The sequence below is a fragment of the Eptesicus fuscus genome, chromosome 2 (assembly GCF_027574615.1).
Source record: "Eptesicus fuscus isolate TK198812 chromosome 2, DD_ASM_mEF_20220401, whole genome shotgun sequence".
Lineage (NCBI taxonomy): Eukaryota > Metazoa > Chordata > Mammalia > Chiroptera > Vespertilionidae > Eptesicus > Eptesicus fuscus.
The window spans coordinates 7360819-7381353 of NC_072474.1; the positions used below are offsets into that span (position 1 = coordinate 7360819).

At 38.4% G+C, this 20535-nt stretch overlaps 1 protein-coding gene across 1 annotated transcript in view; it reads left to right on the plus strand.

Moving 5' to 3' along the window:
* Positions 1-20535, plus strand: part of MDGA2 (MAM domain containing glycosylphosphatidylinositol anchor 2) — a 1000910-nt gene that overhangs the window by 927721 nt on the left and 52654 nt on the right. Inside the window, exons 12-14 of the mRNA XM_054725417.1 lie at positions 4259-4279; positions 16854-17009; positions 18637-18795. Coding sequence (XP_054581392.1) covers positions 4259-4279; positions 16854-17009; positions 18637-18795 — 336 coding nt within the window. The remainder of the gene's footprint in view (positions 1-4258; positions 4280-16853; positions 17010-18636; positions 18796-20535) is intronic.

Below are 20535 nucleotides of genomic sequence, written 5' to 3' on the forward strand. Positions count from 1 at the left end.
TCTAAAAAGTATAAACAATAGCAATGGCTAGCTCCAGAACTGTCAAAGTATGTTCAGGCTTGAGTGAATCAATGTCAATATATTTCATATTTATTTCATTAATCCAGTTAAATATTATTCTTATTTTGTCATCTGAGTTTGACTTAAAAAGATAATACAAGATAATACAACAGTATATTTTTGCAGTTGAAAGTCTCCATTCTTTTTTACATTAAGTATATTTTCCTATGTAAGAAAGAGTGAATACTATCATAAATAAAAAGTAAAGTGAAATTCATAATTCATTAAAACTTTTTTTCAAATTAAACCACTCTTTTTCTTCACTCTTTTCTCATTAGTCAGAGTATATTGGGTATGATGTTCAATTTTCATGAAAAGATTAAGATATATAGAATAGGGCAAAAGTAGATTTACAGTAGCTTGTATGGAAAACAATATAATAATTAATAAATAATAATATAAGAATAAACTGTGTTTCACATACAATTGTAAACCTACTTTTGTGTTACCTTGTGTAATGTAGAGTGGAATATTCATTAAAGATCAAAGAAAGTAAAAATCATTAGAATCACTGCATCTTTTTTAAATGTGTTCTTTGAAAATATACCTTTAATGTTAGTGATATTTATATATTATGCAGAATACAACTGATATTCTTTAATCACTACCATTATTTCATTGGACAGACAACTAGATAGCATCCCAATATATTTTTCTAAAGTTTTAGTTTTATATGTTTTTAAAATATGAATTATTATCTCCTCTTGTCTTTTACTTTAGTTTTAATTAAATGTATTAGGGTGATATTGGTTAAGGAGATCATATAGGTTTTAGGTTTGCATTTCAATGACACATGATCTGTATATTGCATTGTGTGCCCACCACCCCAAGCGGGTGGGGAGCAGTAAAGTGTAAAGTTGCCAAGTATCTGGTGACTTTGGGTGGTGGGTACATAATACAATATCGCCTCTTATCTAATGTTTACTTTCCTTACCACCAAGTTATAAAACTCTGGACTGTTTAATATGAAGGGGTATTAGAAACTATGCATTAATATTTATTTCTTTAAAAGTTGAAGGTATTAGATTCAGAAAGTTTTGGTGTCTTATAAAGTTAAACAATTATACTATAAACTCAATAGAACCAGGGCTCATCACTCAGTGACAGGGTATCTACGCTTCCTTACAAAGTTTAGAAAGTATTATGACTATCTTAAAGTGATACAGAAAAATATTCTTCTTGAATTCAGTGGGTCTTATTGAAAAATTAGAAGCCCAGTGAACAGATTCCTGCACCTGTGAGGTTCCTCGGCCTGGCCTGCAGGGATCGGGCCAAAACCAGCTCTCTGACATCCCCCAAGGGGTCCTGGATTTCAAGAGGGCACAGGCCAGGCTGAGGGACCTCACTGGTGCACGATTGGGGCCGGGGAGGGACTACAGGAGGGTTCCAGGGCATGTCTGGCCCATCTCACCCAGTCCTGATCTGCCAGACCCCAGCAGCAAGCTAACCTACTGGTCAGAGCATCTGCCCTCTGATGATCAGTGCCCCTCATAGCAACTGATCGAATGGTTGAATGAACGATTGGACACTTAGCATATTAGGCTTTTATTATATAGGATATGAGACAACAAACTGAAATAAAAAATCTGGAGCCCCCATTTGGCTCATTGGATAGAGCATCAGCCTGCGGAATGAAGGGTCCTAGGTTCAATTCCGGTAAAGGACACGTACCTTGATTGCAGACTCAATCCCTGGCCCCTGTCAGATGGGTGCAGGGAGACAACCAATAGATGTGTCTCTCACATCAATATTTCTCTCTGTGTGTCTCTCCCCCTCCTTTCCATTCTCTTTAAAAATCAGTGGAAAAATATCCTCGGGTGAGAATTAACAAAAATAAAATTAAAACTGGAAAATAAATATTATGCTTAGTTTTAATTTTCTTAATTATCTTTACATTCTCAAGTATACCTATTAAAATTGTAAACATTTCATTAAAATTACTAACTTAATATAGGTTGGAATAAAATATACTTTAACTGTATACTTGTATTTATATGAAATTAGACATCAAGTTCCATTGAAATAAGAAAATAAACTCATTTCATTATTTAGAATTTAGAATGGCAAATTTTCACAAGAGTACTTGTGTTATTTTTAGTGAGTTTTGTGACGAAAAATGTCATATGAGAAGACAATTAAAATTCAGTTTGGTCACTCAGACACAGAGCGGATTGGTGGTTTCCAGAGGGGGAGGAGGTTGGAGGACAGAGTGAAGGGATTAAGAAGTAAAAATCGATAGTTACAAAATAGTCACAGGGATGTAAAGTTCAGCATAGAGAATATAGTCAATAATATTGCAATAACTATGTATGGTGCCAGGTGGGTACTGGAAATATTGGGAGGAACACTTTTTAAAGTATATGATTGTGTAACCACTATGCTGTACAACTGAAACTAATACAACATAATATTGAAAGTAAACTGTAATTAAAAAATAAAAATAAAATAGTCAGTCTGGTCAAAGGTTACCTGTAGTTGTGAATTATTTCTTAGAATTAAATTATAATTCAGAGATGTTTACTCCTTTGAAATATAGACAATATTATATCATTTTAATTATGAAATAATTTTTATTTTTACAAATTAACTTTCAATTAAAATACATTGATATGTTGCAAGAAAAACAATTATTTTTTTTTCCACTTCAATGGAATTAGTGAATGTATAGTCCCTTCACCATGTTACTTATTTCATCATTTTAAATGGGGAATACAGCATAATAAAAACAACTAAAGTAATTGGAATGGTCTGTCTTCTGGAAATGAACTCACTTTATTAAAATTAATCTCAATGTACTAATGTAACAATTACATATGAACATGTTTTGTGCATGTGTATACATTTATTGACTTTTATACTTCACTAAAGTCCCAAGTTTAACATAAGTGGTTAATATCTAACACTAGGAATTAACAGCAGAGTACATAAACTTTTACAGGTTAGAATAACTGCCCATTGTAATCTTGGGACACTACAATAATGCTTTCCTTCATACAGAATGGAACTTTCCAAGTGATAAATGATTACTCAATATATACAGATACCATTTGTCTTTTAGATTAGATATATTTTTGTTTTGTTTTAGTAAAATGTAAAGTGTTTAATACTCTTCAACTAGAAAGCAATTGGTGCCTTGGTAGGTGTGGCTCAGTTGGTTGAGTGCATCAAAAGATTGCTGGTTCAATTACCTGTCAGGGCACATGCTTAGCCTCTGGGCTCCATCCAGGAGGGTGTGCAGGAGGCAGTCAATTGATGTTTCTCTCCCCCCTCCCTCTCCCTTTCTCTGTTTAAAAATGCAATAAAAATACATACTTTAAAAAAATCAATTGTTACTTTTTTGCAAACACAATTAGTTTTTTTTTTTTGTTTGTTTTTTTTACTGATTTTTTACAGAGAGGAAGAGAGAGGGATAGAGAGCCAGAAACATCGATGAGAGAGAAACATCGATCAGCTGCCTCTTGCACACCCCCTACTGGTGATGTGCCCGCAACCAAGGTACATGCCTTGACCGGAATCGAACCCGGGACCCTTGAGTCCGCAGGCCGACGCTCTATCCACTGAGCCAAACCGGTTTCGGCCACAATTAGTTTTTTTAAGATAAATATTTCTTCTGGTGCACAAAAATGCAAATGTGTTGCTTAACATTTGAAAACTATTTGTGTGTGTGCGCGCACCTGTTTGTGAATGTAATTAAACAAAGCAGCACTGAAGTGGCAATTTGTTTTAGGACGCATACATAATGTGATATGAAGATTGCTTTACTTTCATATATACCATTTTATTTTCACCAGAAGTAAATAGCAGCCAAAAAAACTAAGGTGTACTCTCTGTTGGATAATTGCTTTCATTATTAAAACATCTGGATTATATATTGTCCTACTGTCACCTTCAGTTTTGATTTCTGCATTTTGCTTAGAACTGGTTAAGATATAAAAAGTCAGAAACTCCAGTTTTTGGAAGATGACAAATTCCACATGCTATTAAACATTGATCTTTGGGTACTTTCAGGCTGTTATAGCTGAGCTCCTAAGTAGGGTCTATTCAATCCCCTTGAACAAAATGGATTGCAAATATAATTCTCCATGGTCACAGTGGGGAAGATCATTAAGCTGTGGTAAAGAACTATGAGACACTGATTAGACTTTCATTGAAAAAAGACATTCAAGCCATGCTAACATTATTTTTTGCTTTTTTGTAGCTCCTGTTAATCCTCATTTGAGTAAGTATATTTTTACTTTAAAAATTACATTGTATTTTATACTTAAGAAAAATAGAAAATGCATAAACATACAAATACTATTTAGCAACTGTTCTTATTTGGTTTAAAATAAACTGGCTAAGAATCAATAAAACCAGCATTAAATGTAAATTTTAAGTTCCAAGGATATGTGTATAAAGACAAATTATTTAACCTTTTGCACTCAGATGTCGAGTGTGACTCAACACGGTTAGCATTAGAATAAAGGAATCGAGAAAAAAGCAAGCGAGTGCAAAGGGTATTAATATTGATTTTAATAATTTTTTTCTAAATATGGAGTCATTTACTGCAACTTGCTTAATACTTGTTATTTGTGTAACTGTGGAATTAATTTTTTTCTATTGTGACATTACATATCATTTTTATTGCCATTATTTTTCTTTAATTTTCATTTTTTTTATTTTTACACTCCACTCATAAAGACTATTGTTACTTAGAAAATTGGTATTTGAATGATTTAAACAAGATTTTTCATGGAGCCCTGGCTGATTGGCTCAGTTGGTTAGAGCGTCATCCCATCCTATACACCAAAACATTGTGGGTTCAATTCCCAGTCAGAGCGCATACCTAAGTTGCAGGTTTGATCCCCAGTCAGGCTGCTGACTGGAGGCAACTGATCAATATATCTCTCTCTCAAATCAATGTTTTTCTCTTTCTCAATCCCTCTCTCAAAAATCAATAAAAACATATCCCTTGGTGAGGATTGGGGGTAAAAAATAAAGATTTTTAATAGATCACTACTCTATATCCCAATCTTATCTGAAAAAAAGGTTACAAACTGGTCACCATTGTTTTAATAATATTTCACATTAAAATTAAGAATTGATTTTGTGTGTTGGAATAGATTGTTCTTGGCTAATAAAAGAATGAAGCGCTCCTTTGCACTTGTACTCCCAGCCATCCAAAATTCTCCATTTCCTATACTTAGGGAAGAAAACGTCCAAGTCTTTTTTTCTCACTTTACTGTAGTTCCTTTTCGGCCATGGTCTTTCACTTCCTACACTAGTATAACAAAGACAAAACTATGGAATCTCTGTTCTTGCTCTATTTTCTACTAAAGATCCTCTTTAACTCCATTTTTCCATATTCAAAGTTTAATATTGAATCTTTTATAGACTTCTATTGTTTACATATTTCTTTCCTGTTATAAAAGTTTATTTAGTCACCACAAATGACCCCTTGAAGTGGGTACTATTATCAACACTTTGCTGTTCACTTTTATTATATGATTTAGTACAAATGCATCTTGCTCCACTAAGTATTTCCTCTTTTTGATTTCCCATCATAATTTATCTTCATCTGTGTGATAAGATAATCCTCCAGTAAATTATAAAATATTTAAAAACTACATCTGTTTCTAATTTCTCCTTATATCTTACTATCTATGTGTCTATCACAGCACCTGATATTTACCAGGTGTTCAAATGTTCATTTGTTAAGAGAACAAATGCATGACAGTTTCAGGATGAATTAATTGTTTAAATAAGAACCTCTCTGGCTTCTTCCCATGGTACTATTGCTAGTTAATTACTATATTGATTATAATTCCTTTCAAAGTAAGTTCTCTGACTGCACACTAAGTAGAAATGTTTAAAAAGAATTGTCATGGGAAGATTAAAACTAGATACAGGATAAATTTTACAAGTATTTCAACTCAAGAAAAAATTTTTAAACAGCTTCTATCTACTAAGCAATAGATATATGTAAATAACTAGTAGATGGAGTTTTGCTCCGATTATCTCAATCTATAATAATAAAAGCCTAAGCAACCATCGCAACCCAATGGGCAAGCGAACAGACTGCGTGGGGCGACCAGGCCGGCAGGGGGGTTAGTGAGGGAAGACCAAACAACTGAACAGCAGGCTGCATGAAGGGATCAGGCCGGCAGCGGGGGCAGTTGGGGGTGTCCAGGCCTGCGGGGTGGGGGGGGGGGGACAGTGAGGGGTGACCAAACAACTGAGCAGCAGGCTGCGTGGGGCGACCAGGCCCACAGGGGTGCAGTTGGGGGTGACCAGACTGGCAGGGGGAGCCAGTGAGGGTTGACCAAACCACTGAGGAGCAGGCTGCATGGGATGACCAGGCTGGCAGGGGGGTTAGTGAGGGGCAACCCAACGACTGAGCAGCATGCTGCATGGGGCAAACAGGCTGGCAGGGGGGTTAGTGAGGGGTGACCAAACGACCGAATAGCAGGCTGCACAGGGTGACCAAGCCCATGGGGGGGGGCAGTTGCGGGTGACCAGGCTGGCGGGGAGGCAGTAAGGGGCAACCAGGCCAGCAGGGGGGAGTTAGGTGGAACCAGGCCTGTAGGACATCTCCTGAGAGGTCCCGGATTGGAGAGGGTGCAGGCTGAGCTGAGGGGACCCCCCCCTCCATGCACGAATTTTGTACACTGGGCCTCTAGTACTATATAAGTATTACAAGGGGCCCAGTGCATGAAATTCATGCATGAGGGTGGGGGGGGGATTCCCTCAGGCCACCCTGCACCCTCTCCAATCAGGGACCCCTTGGGGGATGATCAACCTCCAATTTAGGCCCAGCACCACAAAGTTTCATCACCCCTAAAATTTCCCTCTGCTCCTTTGTAGTTAAATCTCCTTGCACCAAGTTCCTAGCAAGCTTGTTTTCTGTTACTATAATTTTACTATAATATTTTAGTTAGTTACAATATACATATTGTTTATCCTCCACATTTAATTAAAACACACCTTCCAGTAATTATATTGTTAATGAAGTTGAAGAGAAAGTGAAAATTAAATAGTTCAGGAAAACATCTAAATGAGAAAAAATAAAGTTAAAAATATTAAGTACTTCTGTTTTGAATATGAGCTGTTTCTGAAAATGAAGAAAATGCTGCTAAATCTTATATTTTCTTAATAATTATTTTTAATGAATTCTTATATCATTTAGCAATATTTCTTTAAAAAATGATTATTGTCTTGATAATGAAATTTAAAATATTTAGAGTATATGTTGGCTAAATTATAAATTACTAGAGGCCCAGTGCATGACATTCATGCAATAGGGGGCGGCCCTCAGCCTGGCCTGTGCCCTATCGCAGTCTGGGACCCCTCGAGGGGTCCTTAGCACTGCTGCAGAGGCAGGAGAGGCTCCTGCCACCACTGCTGTGCTCACCAGCTGTGAGCCCGGCTTCTGGCTGAGCAGTGCTCCCCCTGTGGGAGCGCACTGACCACCAGGGGGCAGTTCCTGCATTGAGTGGCTGCCCCCTGGTGGTCAGTGCGCATCATAGCGACCAGTGGTTCTGCAGTTCGGTCTATTTGCATATTAGGGTTTTATTATATGGAATAGTATGCCTGAAACATCTTCTTAATAATAAAAATTAACTATACAACAATAATGAATAAGTATTATGTTTAAATGATAATAAATGTGACATGAGGCTTTATATATTGGCAACAAATTATACTAATTCTAAATGTTCTTTTGTATTTTATCAACTTACATAATACTTAAGTGAATTTATCCAAAGTATCCATTCCCAAAATACATAATTCCATAACATTTTGTCACAGTCTGATTCTTCATTAGACCTAAAATAATCAATTTGTCAAATTTAAAAGACAAGGGCCTTCTATTTTTTGTAATTTTTTGATTGAATATGTTAACTGAAAGGAAAGATGGTTAATGGTCAAGAGAACCATGTTCTACAGGTTCCAATACACACCAGCAGTGCTCCTTTGCCCTCCTAACACACTGCTCATTTTGTCAGGAAGGGCCCTCAGACCAAACCTGAACTTTAGCCTGTGGCTCAACTGTGGCAACCAGAAAATATATGAAATCAAAGTGAAATGAGTTCTCAGGCCTCTCAAGTTTGAAGTTGCAATTTTCTACTGTAAAGAGGTTTTTCATTTTTTTGAAATATGTATTTGGTTTGATTTAGGTTCTGCAGTCTGTAAAATTGTTGAAATTTAAAAATTTGAGGAAATTATCTTTTGAAAATTTTTGTTGTACATTAGAGGTTATGAGTACAAGATGATAAGTATGTATGTGAAATATATGTGCATAATATAATAATATAAGTGTATATATAAATATGTATGTAATATAAAAATGTATGTATAAATATATTTATACTAGGGGACCAATGCACAAAATTCATGCAAGGGGCTTGGCCCTCGCACTCGCAGCAGCTTGCCTCAGCACCAGCTTTGTCTGGAAGGTCATCCGGAAGGATGTCTGGAAGCTCATTTGGCTGTCCGGTCTAATTAGCATATTACACTTTTATTATTATAGATAGTGTACTTGAAAATATGCCTATCTCTTGGAAACCACTTAAAACTAAAAAGAATAGTTACTTTAATTACCTATGATATCAGTCCAAAGTTAGTACTGATGAACAAATTTAATAAAATGGTATAATACAAAATTAACATGCAATAAACTGTGGCTTTCTATACACTAACAATGAACTATCTGAAAATGAAATAAAAAAAAATCCCATTCAAATAACAAAAAGGAATAAAATACTTAGTAATAAACTTAGCCAAAGAAATCAAAAACTTGTTGAAGGAAATAAAAAAAACACAACTAAATGGAAAGATATCCTGTGTTCATGGAATGGAATAATTAATAGTGTTAAAATATTTATATTAAACAAAATTATCTATGGATTCAATTCAATTTCTATAAAAAATCAATGGTATTCATTATAGAAATAGTAAAACAAACCTAAAACACATATGGAGCCACAAGAGATCCTAAATAATCAATGCAATTGTGCACAACAAGAACAAAGTTGGAGACATCACACATTCTGATTTTAATTACTCCTTTGATTTATATATTACAAAGCCATAGTAATCAAAGGAGTATGGTATTAGCATAAAAATTGGTATTTAGACCAATGGAACAAAATAGAGACCTCAGAAATAAATCCATAAATTTATGATCAACTGACTTTCGATGAGGGTGCCAAGAACACACAATGGAGAAAGGATAGTCCCTTCAATTAACCATTGTGCACAGTTGGCAGCAATGTAATTTTAACGGCCATTAGAGAAAACAGGATGGAGATGCCTCCAGATATTAAAAACAAAAACAAACAAACAAAAAAACATATGATCCAACAATCCCACTTCTTATTATAAGTACAAAGGAAATGAAATCTCAATCTTTAAGAGGCACCTGTTATTCCAAGTTTATTGCAGCAGTATTCAAAATAGCCAAGACATTAAACTATTTAAATATCCATGTAAAGATAAATGGATAAAGCAAATGCAGTATATGCATACAAGAGAACACTATTCAACTTAAAAGAAAGTCATTCTATCATTTGAAACTACATGGATAAACCCGGCTCCTTATGCTAAGTGAAATACAACAGACAGAGAAGGACAAATACTGCATGATATCACTTATGTGGAGTCTAAAATATTCAAAATCAGATTCAGGGAGCAGAATGGTTGTTGCCAAGAAGAGGGAAGGGGAATAGGAAGATATTGGTCAAGGGTTTATCTTTCAGTTATGCAAGATGAGTCAGCTCTGGAGTTAATGTACAGCATGGTGACTATAATTAACAATACTGTATTGTATAATTGAAATTCGACAATAGGGTACATCTTAAGCATTCTCACCACAAAGGAAAAATAGAAGATTATGATAACTGCAATACTCTGATATGTGAAGTGATGGATATATTAATTCATTTAATTGTGGTCATTTCAAAATGTATATTCATATGCAAGCATCAATTGTACACCTTAAATATATACAATTTTTATTTGTCAACTAGAGGCTCAGTGCACAAAAATTCGTGCACTCAGGGGGTCCCTCAGCCCAGCCTACACCCTCTCACAATCCTGGACCCCTCGGGTAGGGTCCTGAGGCCTGACCTGAGATGAGGGCCTGTCAGGACTTTCCTTCCCCAGGCTGCAGGCAGCTGGCCCCACCCCTGCCACTGCCACTGCTTGCCATCTGTGCAGCGCTGCCCCCCCTCCCCTGCCACCGGTGGCCTCCTTCTGCAGGCGACAGGCTGGGGTGCAATGGCTTGGCTGGCCTGGGCCTTCCTCTTTATTTGCTGGTGGGTGGGGCCAACCCTGCAAGGGGCCGTCTGCCTACCTGATTGCCCCTAACCGCTCACCTACTACCTGATCACCCCTAACCACTTGTCTGCCTACCTGATCACCTCTAACCACTCTGCCTGCCTGCCTGATTGCCCCTAACCATTTGCTTGGGGGCGGGGCCAGCACTGACTTCCGGTTGGTCAGCATCTGGTCGTTACTGGTCATTACGACCCAGGGCTTTTATATATTAGGATTATACCTCAGTAAAGCTGAAAAATAAAATAAAAAAAGAGGGTAGATGGGAAAAAAGGGTCATTGGACTAGAGGACTATTGGGCATCAGGCTACTTATTGCTGAGTTTTCATTCTTTTTTTTTTAATTTCTTTATTGATTAAGGTATTGCATATGTGTTCTTATGCCCCCATTATCCCCTCAGCGCTCCCACTCATGCCCTCACCCCCCTGTTGTCTGTGTCCATTGGTTAGGCTTATATGCATGCATACAAGTCCTTTGGTTGATCTCTCCCCCACCATATTGAAAATGATTCAGGGAAGTAAAATTTTAGATACCATGTAATGGAGAATATTTTAAATATATTTATTTATATCCATGTAGTCCTTGAAAACCTTCCAAAATCATGTTGTAATTAGAAAACTAGTGAACAATTCAAGACAAAGTCAATCTTCAGTTCCACATTTTGTTAAAATTATGGACTTTATTTTTTGAAATATTTTAATATTTAATTACATTGACTTTTGATAAGATTTTATAGATGAGTGCATTTTCATTATCTATGAAGATATTTCTTATTCCAATATTTTTATGAATAGACTTTTTGCATACATCTATAATTACCTAATGTAAATTGACAGGATAATCATAAAATTACGATGTTTCTATATAGTGTGGAGTTTTGGTGTTTTTTTTTTTCATTTTACCTGCCAACTTTTCAAAAAATCTCTATAGTAATAGGTCTTTCACTGTAAAATGCTGTAAAATGTATATTTACAGAAGCAATGAACTATTGAGATTACTTATATATTTTTGTTCAATGTAAATTATTATTTTTTATGTTTCCCTCAAATTTATTGTAAACAACTTAGATCTTATGTAAAATACTAGTAACCTTAATTATGAAAGTTTAGGCATATATAAAATTATAGGCAAGTATTAAATTGTCATAAGCTGTGTTGTAGCTTAATCTTGCTATGAGAGACTTAAATACTCCTTTTTTTGTTTGTTTTTAAAGGCAAGCATATTTTTAAACAAGGCTAAATAAATTAAACAAAATATATGTTTATATGATTCCATAAAAAATCATTACACACAATCTTTAATAATACCCAAAAAGAAAGTTTTGACAGAAGATCTATAAGCTGAAACCTTCAATCTTTAACTTTGTTTTAGGATATTTTGTTTGTGTATATAATATGTAATTAAGAAAATGAAAATATTTAAAATTAAACATTTTCCTTATTATGACTCCAAAATAGCAACTAAAGAATTTCATATTTTACCTAAAAGATATCTACCCATGAATATAACTAAGTTTTGTCATCAACATTAGATTTTCAGCTGATAGCACCAGGTAGTCATGTCTTGTTTAGTGTAAGATTCGTGGCACAAATATTTTAGTAAATATTTTGTGTGGAATATTGTTTATACAGAAATGTGCTGAGTTTGAATCATTGAAATGCTTATACTCCCTGCAAATCTTCTTAATCAGAATATCCTATCTAATAAAGAGGGAATATGCTAATTGACTGTCCCGCCCTCAAAGATGGCGGCACCCACAGCCACAAGATGGTGGTGCCCAGTCCCCTCAGCCCCCTCGGGGCAGCTCCACACACCTGCCTCCGGAGTCCCCCAGCCACCCAGGGCTGGCCTGAGGCACAGGCAAGCCTCAGATAGCAGTTGTCCAACCGCCCAGTAACACCGGAGGCTCAAGTAACCAGGGCCGGCCAAGGCTTGCGGTGCCAGCAGTGGCAGCAGCAGAGGTGTGATGGGGCATCACCTTCCCCTGATCGCCAAGTCACCTCCTGCCCCTGAGGGCTCATGGACTGTGAGAGGGGGTAGGCTGGGCTAAGGGACCCCCCCTCCAGTGCATGAATTTTCATGCACCGGGCCTCTAGTCTTACCTAATAAAATGGTAATATGCAAATAACCATCACTCCGCTACGCCCACGATTGGGCCAGCGGGAGGCTGGGGGGCGGGACTCAGGGTGGCCTATCCAGCCATTGAGAAGATCAAGATGGCGGCTCCCAGTCCTCTTAGTTCCAGGGGTCCCTGGGAAGATCGCCACCCCAGGGAGGTGAGGCCGGGCTGCCCAGCCACTCCCGGGGGTCCCTGGGGAGATCGGCAACCCGGGGGGGCATGGCCGGGCCGGCCCAGCCCCTCCCAGGGGTCCCTGGGGAGATCGACAACCGAGGGGGCATGGCCGGGCCCGCCCAGCAGCTCCCGGGGGTCCCTGGGGAGATCGGCAACCCGGGTGGGCATGGTCGGGCCGGCCCAGCCACTCCCTGGGGTCCCTGGGGAGATCGGCACCCTGGGTGGGCGTGGCCGGGCCGGCCCAACAGCTCCCGGGGGTCCCTGGGGAGATTGACAATCCAGGGGGGCTTGGCCAGGCCCGCCCAGCGGCTCCCAGGGGTCCCTGGGGTGATCGGCAACCCGGGGGGCATGGCCGGGCCGGCCCAGCCACTCCCTGGGGTCCCTGGGGAGATCCGCAACCCGGGGGGGCGTGGCCGGACCCGCTCAGTGGCTCCCGGGGTCCCTAGGAACATTGCAAGCATGGGGTTGCTGAGAACCAGACCAGGCCTCTGGCCACAGATTCATAGCTTCCCGGAGACCTAGGGCAGGGATCTGCCTCATCTACAGAGACAGAGGTTCTGCAGTGCCCCCAAGACGTGGGTGGGCCCAGCCAGGGATCAAGGGGCATGGAAGGACTCCTGGCAGAGGGGCAAGGACCCTCACCTCTGAGACAGGGCTTGAGGGGTGGTGCCACCTCAGTGGAGGGGCGCTGCACTGCAGGGTACTGGACTGACTGATGTGATTCAGAGAAGCTCCCAGTGCTAATGGGCCTCGCTCAGGCGGCCTTCACACTTCAGAGGCAGTGACTCCTGCTCCTGCCTTGACCCAAAAGAAAGCCCGGGGTGCCCTGCCCCATGGCAGAGCATGCCTAGGCAGTGAGTGTGAAGCCTTCCACCTGCTTCGGAGAAGGGGGGGGACAGTAAAGAATGGGAGGCAGGGAACGGGGAGAGGAAAGAATGTGGAGCATCCGCAATGAAGAGGTGCTCGAGAAAGAGGCTCGGAAGCCTGACTGGAAGGTTTGTTCTGTTTGCTGGGCGACTGCCCCTTAGGAAGTGCAAAGAGCATGGCTCTGAGGGCTTCCTGTGTGCTGAGTCAAGTTCCACAGCCAACTGGAATTGGCCCCAGTTTCCTGGTCTGTAAAATGAATGAAGCGTGTCCCAGTGCCTTCACTGAGCTTTGATGACCAATTGAGATACTATATAAAGAAAATGAGGGAAGAAGTGAGAAAGAAAAGAAAGGAGGAGCAACACAAAAGAAAGACTGAAAGGAACCTGTAAACCCATTGTCACTTAAATAGGGAATATAGTCAATAGTGTTGTAATGATGGTATGATGCCAGGTGGGTACTAGAAATATTGGGGAACACTTTGTAAAGTATATGATTGTCTAACCACTATTCTGTAACTAATATAAAACCTGAAACCAATACAAAATAATGTTGAATGTAAAGAAATGAAAATTGGAGTGAAATTTTTATAAATTTCAAAGGTTAAATAAAAGCTGTAAAGGAAGGAAGGGGAGAATAAAAAAGTGTTTTTCATTTTACCACTTCATTAAAAAGACAGTTGTCTTTATATGGTGCTTTTATACTTTTCTAAGTCTTTATCTCATTTTAATTTCCGGGCAACTTAAAGACAAGATAATTATTCCCTCCACTATTCAAAGAAAAGAAATCTTGGTGTCTGGTCCTAATGATTCAATCGTCAAGCCCTTATTGTATAGCAGGGTTAGTAAAATTTTCTGTGCAGGGTCATATCTATACTAATAAAAGCCTTGGGGGTGATCAGGCCAGCAGGGGAGGGTATTTGGGGGCAATCAGGCCAGCAGAGGAACAGTTAGGGGGCAATCAGGCCAGCAAGGGAGCAGTTAGGGGGCAATCAGTCAGGTAGGTGAGCGGTTAGGAGCCAGCGATCCCGGATTGTGAGAGGGAGGTCCAACTGCAGATTTAGGCCCGATTCCACAGGGATTGGGCCTAAACCTGTAGTTGGACATCCCCCGAGGGGTCCCCTATTAGAGAGGGTGCAAGCTGGGCTGAGGGACACTCTCCCCAGTGCACGAATTTTGTGCACCGGGCCTCTAGTACAATATAATTAAACACAAAGAGATTCAGTGATTCTTGAATCTGAAAATAAAACAAAACAAAGAATATTCCTTAAATTTAAAGAGAAACCCCTCAGTTTTACTTTTATTTGTAAATGTCAATTGTATCCTCATTTTATTATAAGAACAGTTAACATGATATCTACCTTCTTCACAAAATTTTATGTGTACAATGCAGCACTGTTAGCTACAGGCACAATGTTGTACAGCAGATCTCCAGAACTTATCTTGCATAACTGAAAGTTACTATCCTTTGTCCAACATCTCTCCATTTCCATCTCCTCTGACCCCTGACAACCTTCATTCTATTCTTTGCTTCTATGTATTTGACTTTTATTAGATTCTACATATATGTGATATTATGCTTTTTTTTTTTTCTTTCTGTGTCTGGCTTTTTCACCTAGTGTAATGTCCTCCAGTTTCATCCATTTTACTGCAAATGGTGGGATAGACTTGTTTGTTTAGGCTTAAAAACATCCCATGGAATATGTATGCCACAATTTTTATCTTTTCATTTATCAACGGACACTTAGGCTGTTTTCTATAACTTGGTTACTGTGAATAATACTGCAATGAACATGGAGTGCTTATCTCTTTGAGGTACTGATTTAATTTCCTTTGGGTGTAGACTCATAAGACAGATTATTGGATATATGGTAGTTCTATATTTAGTTTTTTTGAGGAACCTCCATATTATTTTCCATGATGCATCAATTCACTTTCCCACCAATGGTGTGCAAATACCATACTCTTTTGATTACTATAATATATTTTAAAATGCCTCCAGTTTTATTATTGCTCATAATTGTATTGGAAACTTGGGATCTCATGTGTGGTTTCACATGAAGCTTAGAAAAAAATTTTTTGTATTTCTATATAAAAAGATGCTATTGCTATTTTTGTAGGGACTACATTGTATCTATAGATCACTTTGGGTACTATGAATATTTTAATAATATTAATTTTTCTTAAACCCCTTTCAGATAGTTCATTGTTAGTATAAAGAAACACAAAGATTGATTCAGAGGCATGATCCCAACTGCAAAAGTCCCACTCCCAACAATATCTGATAAGTCTACCCCATAGTAGAGAGGAGGGAACAAAACCAATGGGAATCTCCTGTTCTTTAGATGTTTATATCTCTATGACTTCCAAGCAATCTGTACTGTTTCGACTTTATTTTTTCTAGTTGAACTAGGCCAAGGTTTCCTTTCTGTGAGCTTCACAAATTAGTGTTATTGTGATTTCATAGAGTTGTATTGAGTTTGAATGAAATAATATAAATTGCATTAATTTTTTATAAATTAAGGATAATTTTAATTCTGTGTCTAGTGGACATTATCATCTTCTTTATTTCCTTCTATATATCAAACAGGGTACATCTCAGTAAGAAAACCTTGTCATACCTAGAATTGTTACTACTACCCTCATTACAGAGCAGTTGAAGAAAGCTCTCTCTGAACTTGGGTCTAAAGTCAGCGTGCAATAGGCATTCAAAATATCTCAGTCCTTCCACTGGCCTTCATAAAGTCTTTTCATTACCTCATTTCTAGTGAATTTCAAGCATCTGGCAAACCCATATTCATATAAAGTATGAAACATGACTACCATTTAAAAGTATTTGTCGTTAGCTTCCCATAAGTAAACTTCCATTTGTGCAAATGGGTAAACATGAAAGCATCTCCAGACACAGTGTTATAACCTCAATGTACACAGCTTTAATATGCTTCCAGGTAAGTTTAAAAGATGATTTTCTAATTGACAGTTTAGCCCGAATTATTTCTATACTGAAAAATGAAAGTTGGGAAAATTCTTTAGCAATAAATCAAGGGTGAATTATAGTCTTTTAGTTATCTGAATATTTCAGAATAAAATGGTTTGGGTTTAAATTATTAAACAAGAGACTGATTTATATATCATTTTTATTTTTCATTAAAATAAAATCATTTTATATCTAGTTGTAATCTTGTACACAATTATGTCTCTTATGGCTCTGATTTCATTACTGCAATTTTGCATTTTTTATTGCTGTATAATGATTTAAATTTCTCCTATAAGAATATTGCAATTAATTAATAATACTCACTTTAATTAAAATTTGTTAACAGGAGAATTTCATTGTGGATTTGAAGACGGTAACATTTGTTTGTTCACACAAGATGATACAGATAATTTTGACTGGACAAAGCAAAGTACTGCAACAAGAAATACAAAATATACTCCAAATACAGGACCTAATGCTGATCGTAGTGGCTCCAAAGAAGGTATGAGGGGATGAAATGTGTTAATAACAAACATACCCCAACCTTGGGATGGTAGAAATGTCATTAATATGAAAGGCAAGAGAACACTTAGCTATAGATTAAAAGATTGTGGAATAAAATATTAAAAATTTTTGCACAATAATTCAGATATTTCAAAGGTTTGTAGACATTAATTTTCTCTCAGATTTCACACATATAGTTGACAGACTAGCATTATTATTTTGAAATTAAGTGTAAAATTCTAATTTTGTCTTAAAATTTTCTACATTTTAAAGTGTTTTTTAAATATGTAAATCCTTTATTCTTTATACTAGAGGCCCGGTGTACAAAATTCATGCATGGGGGGGCAGGTGTAGGGGTGTGTCCCTCAGCCCAGCTTGCACCCTCTCCAATCTGGGACCCCTCGAGGGATGTCCCACTGCCCATTTAGGGCAGTCGGACATCCCTCTCACAATCCAGGACTGCTGCTCCCAACTGCTCACCTGCCTGCCTTTCTGATTGCCCCTAACCACTTCTGCCTGCCAGCCTGATCACCCCCTAACCACTGCCCTGCCAGCCTGATTGATGTCTAACTGCTCCCCTGCCAGCTTGTTTGCCTCAATTTCCCTTCTCTGGCGACCTGGTCACCCCTAACTGCCCTCCCCTGCAGGCTTGATTGTCCCCAACTGCCCTCCCTTGCAGGCCTGGTCCCTCCCAAATGCCCTCCCCTGCATGCCATCTTGTGGTGGCCATCTTGTGTCCACATGGGGGCAGGATCTTTGACCACATGGGGGAAGGCATCTTGATCTTGTGTGTTGGAGTGATGGGTCAATCTTCATATTACTCTTTTATTAGATAGGATGGAGGCCTGGTGCATGGGAGGGGGCTAGCTGGTTTGCCCTGAAGGGTGTCCCAGATCAGGGTGGGGGTTCCCTTGGGGTGTGGGGCAGCCTGTGCGAGTGGCCTGTGGTGGTTTGCAGGCCGGCCATGCTCCCCGGCAACCCAAGCGGAGGCCCTGGTATCTGGGATATATTTACCTTCTACAATTGAATCTTTGTAGCCTGGAGTAAAGCCAAGCCTCCTGCTTGCTCTGTGGTGGCAGCCATTTCTGTTGGAGTTTATTCACCTTCTATAATTGAAACTGTGTAGCCTGGAGTGGAGGCCTAGGCTGGCCAGGGCAGGTTGAAAGCTTGGCTTCCTCAGTCACCAGGGGCAACCCTAGCCTGCTCTCTCCAGCTCCATGGCTGCCGCCATTTTTCTTGGGATTTATCTTCTATAATTGAAACTTGTATCCTTGAGTGGAGGCCTGGGCCCACCAGGGTGTGTGTAAAGCTTGGCTTCCTCTATTGCTGGGGAAACCCAAGCCTCCTTCCTGCTCTCTGTGGCGGCAGCCATCTTGGTTGGGGTTAATTTGCATACCCACACTGATTGGCTGGTGGGCATGGCTGGTGTAGCGGAGTGATGGTTAATTTGCATATTACTCGTTTATTAGGTAGGATAATATCATACATTTACATATTTCATAAATGAGATGCCAACCCTTTTATCAATCTGTACTTGTATAAAAACTCTAAAACTTATCAACAATTTCAAATTTCATGTTACCTAATAACAATATGTTTAAACATTTTCTTTCGTCTTTTTAAAGGTTTTTATATGTACATTGAGACATCGCGACCAAGATTGGAAGGCGAAAAGGCTCGACTTCTCAGCCCTGTCTTCAGCATAGCTCCCAAAAACCCTTATGGACCCACAAACACTGCGTATTGTTTCAGCTTCTTTTATCACATGTATGGACAACATATAGGTGAGGTGGCATGAATTACTATGTTTCTTCTTCTAAAGTATATCATCACTAAGAAGAAAAATGTTTATAAACACACAGCATTAAATCAATTTTAGTAAAAAAAATACCATCATTGACTTTTATATAACTTACTTATAAATTGCAAAATAAGATGCTAAAAATGTTTCCCCATCATGTCCTAATTTCCCAAATTTAGATTAGAATTTGAAATTTTGGACCATTGCCTACCTTTTCTGGGATCCTAATTGAAGCAGATCATCAATGGATTAAATTCTTTATGAGATCTTCTTGTGGAATTTAATACCAGTACAATTTAGACTGCTTCTTTTTTTAAAAAAAATTGCTTGAATTATCACTAAATGTAATTAATGATTGTGAAAAAGAAGTATTGTCATATTTGAAAGACAGTACTTTTACCACCATCTACACATTCAGAATATTGCTGTGAATTTTTTCTTGTTTATAAAGTATACCTAACACACATAGTGGGAGTTAAGAATATCCTCAGTCCTGAAGAACATACAAAGATGAAGATACACACTCTGCTCTTAGAGACCCTGCACAGTCATGGAGTATAACATGAGTAAATACACAACTGTGCTAGATAGAAACCACAGAAACTTGAAAAAGAACCTACAAATTCATAGAGGGGAACCGAGCAAGTTATACAAGCCTATAATAATTTATGTGCAATCTTAAAATAAAATAAAAAACCTTGAAAGGTTTTAATGTAATTATTTGGCAGTGCATGCTAGCCTACTACTTTACAGGTGTTAGAATATAACGTGGACTGATATGAGCCTGTTTATATAGTCTTTATTTATCCTAATGAGTGTGAACATTTGTACACTTTGCAGCAAAAATATTGCTGTGTGATTACAGATTCCATTCCAGATTCTTCCTGGAGATGTCATGTAATATATACAAGATATGCACACTTAATAAGGAAAATTCTCAGTGGTGAACTATATCAAGTCCCATAGAGCTTGGACAAGGGAGTGGGGATCTGCATCTAGTTAAATAATAAGTCAATGCTTTGGAACAAAGGAAAACATTTATCTACAAAGGATGGGTACATATTCAAAAGACAGAGATAAGCACAAGGAGGATTAAGGCACTGGAAACCTGGGTGTAAAGTGTGAGAAGTTAGGATAGCATGGCATTGTATCAATGTAAATTAATAAAACTAATAATAAATATGTATATTTTATAAAATAATGCACATGATGTACACCATCTACTGTACTAAATGAAATAATCCCCTTAATCATTTTATAAAAATTAGCATCCCTGCCCATCTTTTACAGTGGAGAAAACTGAACCTCAGAGAGTTTGTATGAATTGCAAACAACAGGGATTCAAACTCACAGCCAGCACTATAAACCAGTATTCTTCAGAGTGGAGCACCAGGTGACAACCTGGAAGGGAAGCTCTTGTGCAGTAAACAGTCCCCTCCACATGAAGTCAGGGACCTGGGCTGGGAGTTGCCAGTAGCACTCAGCCACCGTGAGAATTTACAGCAGTTGTTTAACCCTTTGCACTCGCTTGCTTTTTTCTCGATTCCTTTATTCTACTCGGGATTTAACTTTTTAAATACCCCAGATTTTACAAAGCACGGCAGTAGAATAAAAAACTGGAGTTTCTTTTCATACAAACTTATTTATTTGGATTTTTTTATATTTCAAATTATTGATACATTCAATACAATTTGACATACGAGCTGCTACCGATGCTAACCGT